Consider the following 8,050-nt stretch of genomic DNA (forward strand, 5'->3'; position numbering starts at 1 on the left):
GGGACAGAGCACAGCAGGCACACAGCACCCAGTCAGTGGACCTGGAGGAAGACTGCAGGACTTCAGAGCTACAGGCTGACTCTTTGTTATTAGGTGCAGCAGATTGAAGCCCGACATGGCTGCTGGACAGTGGAGCTCCGCCCACCGCTAGAAATTAGCAACGTCGGCAGAGGCTACGACCGAGCGACTGGGCTGGATGATGGAGAGCAGACGGGAGAACAACACATGACAACAGAGGGTTAAAGGAGGGGGGGTGAAATAAAGGAGGGGGCATTTGAAACATGTCCGAGGGTCACCACAGGTCATGACACACACACAGACACACACACACACATATACACACACACACTAGGGGTGTGTATTGGCATCCGGTGATATGAGTTTCTGTAGCGTGGTGGTTATCGTGTTCGGCCTAACACGCGAAAGTTTCGAAACCAGACGGAAAGCTATATTTCAGTAGCCCGGCTAGCTCAGTCGGTAGAGCATGAGACTCTTAATCTCAGGGTCGTGGGTTCGAGCCCCACGTTGGGCGATAGAGTTTTTTCGGTTCCGTACAGTAGCAGTTAGCACGCTAGGAGCAGAGTCGTGGGTTTGATTCCCAGAGGAACCACGTGCTTATTTAATTATACGATATACGGGGAACGATACAATATATTGCGATACTGTAGTGACGATGAAATATAGTTGTCTTACTATAATTTATATTCTATAATAGTTTATAATATATACTATAGTGATACGGTATCGTAAAACAAAATATCGCAATATTTCAGAGTATCAATATTTTCTTACACACATACACACAAACATAAAAAATACATGTGCACATTCACACCTAGAGGGACAGAAAGTTGACACCTCCAGATGAACGGTGGAACCGATGAACCCTAACGGAACACAGAGCGTTGACAGAACTGCAGCTTTCAGACGTGTGTTTGAAAAGTCGGGACTTTTTTTTTATGACTCAAGTCTCCAAATAGTCTGATCACAACATGGAGCAAAACAAACAAAACAAAACACGGACCAGAGGCTGAGCCTCGTGAGTCAACAGTTCTAGGGAAACAGTTCCTTAAAGTCAACAAGAAAAAAAACAACCAAAAACAAACAACAACATCTTGGTTTTTAACAGCAGTGAAATCTAATCAGGGGGGAAAAAAACATGGCTGCAGCAACACGTTTAAACGTAAACAACCCCCACCGTCATATAAACAATTTAATTAAAATTCCAAAGATTTGTCTTGAAAAGACGTCACGTTAGATTTTTAAACATTTCTTTGTTAATTTTTGAAGATATCCCGACGTACATTTGGCCGTCTTGACTAGACATGACGTCAAAGCTAACAGGTTACTCTACCTAGAGCAGCAGCGAGCAGTGCTGGGGGGGGCGCCACTGTGCTGCTGACACAACGATGCAGCGCCACAAAAAGTCCACGTCGGAGGAGAACGGCCATGAGAAAGTCAAACTGAAGAGAGACAGAGACAAACACACTCACTGACCGACAGTTCTGGAGGGGAGGGAAAAAAATAAAAGATCTAACGGAGACTTGGAGCAGCCGGCTCTGAGAATTTAGGGCTAAAGAGAGAGACGACCTTATATGGTCGCATTGACGGCAGTGGAACATTAACCCTTTGACCTCCTCCCTGGGCTGACTTTAAAGTTCTGATGGTCTTGTTCAGTCTCACCAGGTGGTCACATGGTCCTTCAAAAGGTGGTTGATGTGAGATATTTTTGCAGAGCGCCGCCTACTGGTGCACTGCAAAAGTTCCACCTGTTGACAGCTTTGCCAAAGGGCAAATACTATCCCCATGTGTAGTACAATGGGCAGTAGTACAATACCCCCCACCCCCCCCTCCCTACCCCCCCAAAGACCTTAGTCCCTGAAAGAGGACACAGACGTTCAGGCATGTAGCAGGACACCAAAGAGGCTAAAGCTAATCCAGCCGTCCGTCGTTACAGACACCTGTACTTGGCCCGTTAGGACCTGTCACACGGTCCGTCCAATCAGCACCAAGAGTTCCAGAGTGAGCGTCTAAAGATGTCAATTTTCTTTCTGTCTCCACCGTATTTGTTGGTAAAGTTAAAGTGCTATGTTTTAAAGCTATAGAGTTCTCCAACAGGGGGCCCTGTTGCTCTATGAGGTTCATGAAAGTACTGCATATAAAGTCTAAAATATTGGGTTTAATTTTTTAAATTTAATTTAGTTAAATTTTCTCAAATACAATTATCGGTTTTGCCTACAGGGGTCAGTGTTACACCCGCCGTACTGACATACGTTTAAAATAAAAACATATATTCTATAAGACAGTGTAACATTTGAACAGTACTTGATACACAACAATAAAGTGTTTGGATACAGAGATAAAATACAACAGTAAACACGGTCTACATCAGTTTCTACGGTGTAAAAAACAACAACAGTGAACTCCGCTTTAAACTGACAATAATTTGAATTGTTAGTTGACATGACGTCACAACAGTAAAGTAGTTTACAAAACAAAAGTGCTTGACATTTAAATCATCGCCTCGAACAGAACCAGAATCTCGCCGTATTTGTGCGACGTCACGGTTAATGACAACAGTTTGTTATGTGTCGGTGTTGACGCCATGTTTAAAAGTGTGGAGGTAAAAATACCCGTTGTTTTCTGTCGTCACGACACAGAGAGAAAAATAATTAAATAGTTCGTCCCACGTTGTCGTTTGTGGTTAATAGTTCTCCGTTAAAGCCGACAACAACTGTGGGACTGACTCACCGGAGAGAAGCGGCAGCAGCAGCGGCAGGAGGAGGACGAGGAGGACGGTGGCGGTGGTGGTGACGGTGGTCAAGTGTCGCCCGCTCATTAACGTGACGCTAAGATGTCGCCAACACAGCGTCCGTCAACAGGCTGTTAGCGAGGGTCACGGCTAGAATGACAGCGGCCACTGGAGCTACGCATGTCCAAATGTGGTCAGGACCCCCGCTCCAGCTTCCGGTGGGTGCTTCGTCACATCCCTCACTTCACGGACGGGCGGAAAATGTCTGATGTAAACAATGCGGGGCGCGATCCTACAGTAGAGCGCATAGACATAACAGGCGGACACGAATGGTAAAAAAAAACAACAAAAAAAAAACATTTTATTAAATAATTTAGTCCGGATTTGGAGGCTAGGTGGTATCAAACTTTGAACCAGTTTTCTTGCCCAAGTTTAACGTTCAAAAATGCATCAATAGCTCAACTGATCTTGTACTTAATTCTACATAAATTATTAGTGTACTTTTTATTTCTATTTAGAGCAGACTTGGACAATCTACGGCCCGTGGCCCAGGTAAGGCCCACTGGGCTTTCTAATCCGGCCTGGCCCCCCACAGGCTGCTACAGGGTTTGGTAAAGATCAATGTTGATTCTTCTGTTTCATGCATTACAACGAATCAACTATAATTTCTGTTGATACCACTAGATGGCGGCAGATACCAAACTGGCCCACCAGCCTCATTTTGAACCTCATTTTTACCCCAGCCACAGTGAAAACACCACAAGACAGAAAGACCACGATAGACGACCAGGTTTTAAAAACGCCTAATAAATCTTTAATTTTAATTGTTTGTACAAGTGACAAATTACATCAAAACGTCTCGTTAAAATGTTTCCTTTCAAATGTCTCTTATTTCACACCTCCCCCCCGCTCTGGCTAGCAGATTAGGGACACTGGCAAAAAAACAAACAAAAAAAACAAACGTACAATGAAATGGAAATAAAGCTGCGAATAATGGTACATACTACAGTTATATCAATGTACAGTGTTTACATAACGTACATCAAGATAAGAATGTTTCTATAGGTGAAGCAGGAGCCTGGAGGAGGAGAGGAGGAGGAGTCCAAACATCCAAACATCTCTATTTACACTCAGCCTCAAAGACAGCGGGTGAGGGAGGTGAGGGGGAGAGAGGAGGGGGGTGAGACACCCCCGGTCTAGTGAAGTACAAAAATAGATGCCAGTGAAGCACTCTTTGACGTCTTCACTTCATTTTTTTTTTTTTTTGTCCTCATGCTCGTCCCGACGACAGACAAATTCCGAACCTGACGATCAGTCCACGTGTGGAGACACGGTCACTACATTAACAGGTATAGTGGAGCTCGTGTGCATCAACATGGCTGGTCACAAACAAACAACTGAAGAAATAAATAGAAAAAGCATTTGGTTTAATATGAAAGTAAACGTCTACAAAATACCAAAAAAAACAAACAAAAAAAAACAGGAAATCTAGAGGATCTAGGTCTACGGCAGGTCTGACTCACTCAGCTCTGTGGATCCAGGACGATGAGTAATGCAGTGCCAACTGTTGGGTTTTTGTTTTTTTTTTTCATTTTTTGCTTTGTTTTTTTTTTACAAAAAAGGAAAAGAACATTTTTAAGGCACTCTTGTGTTTTCTGCTACCGACCGCAGCAGAGCGTGAACTTCTGAAATGTGCATCGTTTGTACAATTTCACACTGCAAATACTGAACCAACGTCCAACATTCAGATCCTGGATTTTACTGGAAAAAAAAAAAAAAGAAAAATTCATCTGAATACACAGGTGCTGGACAAACACACAACCACACCCAGCCCCCCCCCCCCCCCCCTGAGGTGGGGGCAGTTAAAATAGTGTTAAAACACTGACAGACACTCGTGGCGGAGAGAAGCGTGACGGTGACCTGGGTCTGACTGTTCTGAGAGGAGAACGTCTGTTTGTGACGGGAGTGACGACAGGACAGAACCCACTCGCAGCCCCCCCCCCTTTGGTTTGTTGGTCCAAAGTAAAGACAGTAGAAATGGGCGACTTGAATGAAAAACAAAATGTGGATTCCCTCAGAAATGCCAGCAGCGCCACCAACAGGAGAACATGACCCAAATTTAACGTAATAAATAATAAAGAAAAAGCCGGGTACATTTGGAATATATTTGCAGTAGAAAAGGTTCAGGTCACTGTTGTGAGTAAACACCTCTATATAACAGGACGAAAAATGTAAAACTAGAAAAAAAAAACAACAACAACAACAAACAAAAACATCCAACACAGGAGCCCAGTCCACACGGTCACTGCAGTTCTGCTGCTGCACCTGCAGGGGGTCGTCTGCGGACCAGGAGGAGAACCGGGTCTTTCCGTTTGAAAAGTTCCTCCAACTCCAGATTAGCAGTGAGAATGAACAGGATTTCTATGGTACTGGTGAGGTTAAAGTGAGTTGATTTTCTGTGAAAACGTTAGCGAGTGTTCGACGACGGTCAGTTCCTCAACAGAACGTGACGCCTTTGAAAAAAATATCTTAACAGGAGACGAGAACATGGCACGACTGAGTTAGAACCATCCCAGGTCTGTTCCGTGATTGTCAGTGTGGTTTAAATCAGACCACACTGTGGAACCAGAACCAGAACCAGAACCCTGGGTCCACCTGTGGAGTGCAGTCTATGGCGGCAACATAAATAAGCTTATGGTTCGTCTGTAGGATCAGGTGACCACGCGATGATGACGACGATGAAGGCGGAGACGACGCTCGTTTACGCAACCGTCGTCGCCTCGTTTCTCTAAACAACAACAATAATCAGAGTAATAATAATAACAACAATAATACTAATTATAATAATCATAACATCAGGAGTACGTTGGACACATTCAGCCAATCATCTGCTCTGTTCTCATGAAAGCTTAGATCCAGGTACGCTCTGAAACAGCAGCCGGTCTGTGATTGGCTGAGGAGGGAGCGGCCTGGAGAACATACGTGTACGTGTATGTGTGTGTGTGTTAGATCATTCCAGAACAGCTTCTCTTCCCTGGTTGGTTTAAAACAACGGTGAAAGAAGTAAAAAAAAAAAAAAAAATTCTATTCAACTCAAAACTGCATTCTTTTGTAAAAGACACAGTTTGAAAATAATGTAGAAAAAAATAATAAAAGTAGCTCTCCGCTGACACGGACTGAAGTCGTTCATGTTGTAAAGCAGTAAAAGGAGCAGCAGCAACTGGTGCGTGACGCTGGGAGGACGAAAACGCCGTCTCTGACACTGACCCGCGTCTCATGAGAAGCCTGAGGAGGAGGAGGAGGAGGAGGTGGAGGCGCGGCTGGCCGTACCGTCCGTGGAGCCCACGGCTCTGAGGTGGGGGCCGGAGGCCTTCATGGGCGTGGTGCACGACTGGGCCTGCGGGAAGCGCTGGTGGTATCGGTCCAGACGAAGGTACTTGACCGTCACCAGTTTGCCTGTAAATCAGACCAGGATCAAAGCATCAGCACAGTACTTTGGTGAACTGTGACGCTGCACCGTGAAACGGTTAGAGATTGAAACAAATCTGTGACCTGCGTGTCATCGGTTGAAATAAAAATCAAATCACGTATCAAGTCATAAGAAGTAGGCTGAGTTATCTCAAAAAGTCACTGATCAGACCATGACACTACACACTCTAGTCCAGTAGGTGGCAGTGTGCTCCTAATAACCCACTATCAAACCCAGACGTCAGGTTGAGAGACGTTCAGGTGTTGGAACAGAACGTGGGAAGATCTGGTTCCACAGACACCAACAGAGTTCTCCAGTGGAACTCTTCCCACTTCCTGTTTTTGTTTCATATGTTGACAGTTAACCAGGTCAACCAGACCAGACGTGTCACAGCAGATCAGTGGTGATGTTCCAGAGTTCCTGGAAAGTAATCTGGCTGCTGTGAGGTAATTAAAAAAAATACTTCGGTGTGTTACTGGGTGTGTACTTTACCGTCAAACCAGGAGCCGTGCAGAGCCTTGAAGGCTTTCCCTGAGTGCTCTGCAGAGAGACACTTCACATACACACAGCCCTGGGGGGGGGGGAGAGAGAGAGAGCGAGAGAGAGAGAGAGGGAGAGAGAGAAACTGTGAGTAACATCGGTGACAAACAGTTCCAGCTCTGGAATGTAGGAGCTGTGACTACATTTGGAATCACTGATAAAAAAAGAAAAAGAAAAAAAAACACTGTGTTATCACATCACTGATAAATTAAAAAAAAAAATTGATACAATGAAATATCAATATTTCAGTGTAAAGATATATTTTGTACAACCCCTTATGCAGTGTGTAACACTGACAGTACTCTGGTTCCCTCTAGTGGTATGTAAAGGAACGCTTGGAGTTTTTTTTTTTTGCCTTTTGTGTCTGTGGTTTTCAAACGACAGCAAAGAGCCAGTTGTAGTATTACTACATTGATTGAAGTAGTTTAATACGTATGCTAATACTGAGGTTAGCAGTAAACCGCTACTACATATACGATGCTACGCAGAGTACTCATGTGATACTGTAGTACAACACGCTGGTCGTACTGGTGGTACTTGGAAGAGATATTCAGGAGCAGCGGAGCAGCGTACCTCCTTTGAGTTCTTGTCAACAGCGATGTGAACAATTCCATCGTTGTCACAGCACTTCTCCAGGATGGCCTCCTGGATGGCCAGGTCCCAGTTCTCCCCCACCTCCCTAAGAGGACACACAGAGGGAGAGATCGTCACATATTTATGCTGTAGCTTCAGTGAGTTGGAGGTGGTCTCTCTGAGGTGGTCTACAAAGACCTGCAGCTCAGTCAGGAAACTCACATGATTGGGTCAAACATGTTCCTGATTTTCAGACACGGCGTCAGGCTGTTGGGGGGGGAGTTCCTCCGGTCCAGAGGGAAGGCTGGAAACAGAAGACAATGTTGACAGAAACCAGATGAATATGACACCGAGCCTGGGCCACACGACCGTGTGCTTCACCTTTTCCCTGCCAGACTTTGGAGGGCATGGAGGTGCTCTTGTCACAGCTGAGCGAAGGCTTTATATTCTACTTCTGTTCCGATTCTGATAACAACTGGTGCCGATACAGGCCTGGTAATATTTACTTGTTTATCTGTAAACACCGTATTAGAAAACAATCCCCCGACTGTCAAAATACATTAATAAAATATGCTACAATGCTGCCATCTAGTGGCTTTCATTTATATTTTATATATGTATATGAAAAATAGAGAGATCTAATAAACTCTGCTCAGTTCTGTTCTGACTGGATTAGGGTCATATTATTGATGATGATGATGATGATGATGATGATG

At 44.6% G+C, this 8,050-nt stretch overlaps 2 protein-coding genes and 1 non-coding gene across 6 annotated transcripts in view; 1 reads left to right on the forward strand and 2 right to left on the reverse strand.

Moving 5' to 3' along the window:
• msrb3 (methionine sulfoxide reductase B3) overlaps positions 1-2,996 on the reverse strand; it is a 7,017-nt gene extending 4,021 nt beyond the window's left edge. The window contains exons 1-3 of one of the 4 annotated variants that reach the window (XM_025057403.1): positions 2,752-2,767; positions 1,355-1,463; positions 42-192 (exon numbers count right to left, since the gene is read on the reverse strand). In XM_025057403.1, the coding sequence (XP_024913171.1) occupies positions 42-117 (76 nt within the window). In that variant the 5' untranslated portion in view covers positions 118-192; positions 1,355-1,463; positions 2,752-2,767. Of the gene's footprint in view, positions 1-41; positions 193-1,354; positions 1,464-2,751 lie in introns of all 4 variants that reach the window. The other 3 variants (XM_008315992.3, XM_025057404.1, XM_008315994.3) reach the window with 3 other exon arrangements.
• trnak-cuu (transfer RNA lysine (anticodon CUU)) lies at positions 460-532 on the forward strand. The gene has a single exon. It is a non-coding gene; the product is annotated as a tRNA-Lys (tRNA).
• A 547-nt stretch (positions 2,997-3,543) lies between the features above and the next one.
• lemd3 (LEM domain containing 3) overlaps positions 3,544-8,050 on the reverse strand; it is a 14,384-nt gene continuing 9,877 nt past the window's right edge. The window contains exons 8-12 of the mRNA XM_025057171.1: positions 7,716-7,782; positions 7,557-7,638; positions 7,335-7,440; positions 6,714-6,792; positions 3,544-6,208 (exon numbers count right to left, since the gene is read on the reverse strand). Coding sequence (XP_024912939.1) covers positions 6,027-6,208; positions 6,714-6,792; positions 7,335-7,440; positions 7,557-7,638; positions 7,716-7,782 — 516 coding nt within the window. The 3' untranslated portion in view covers positions 3,544-6,026. The remainder of the gene's footprint in view (positions 6,209-6,713; positions 6,793-7,334; positions 7,441-7,556; positions 7,639-7,715; positions 7,783-8,050) is intronic.

This window comes from Cynoglossus semilaevis, chromosome 8 (assembly GCF_000523025.1).
Source record: "Cynoglossus semilaevis isolate Cse_v1.0 chromosome 8, Cse_v1.0, whole genome shotgun sequence".
NCBI lineage: Eukaryota > Metazoa > Chordata > Actinopteri > Pleuronectiformes > Cynoglossidae > Cynoglossus > Cynoglossus semilaevis.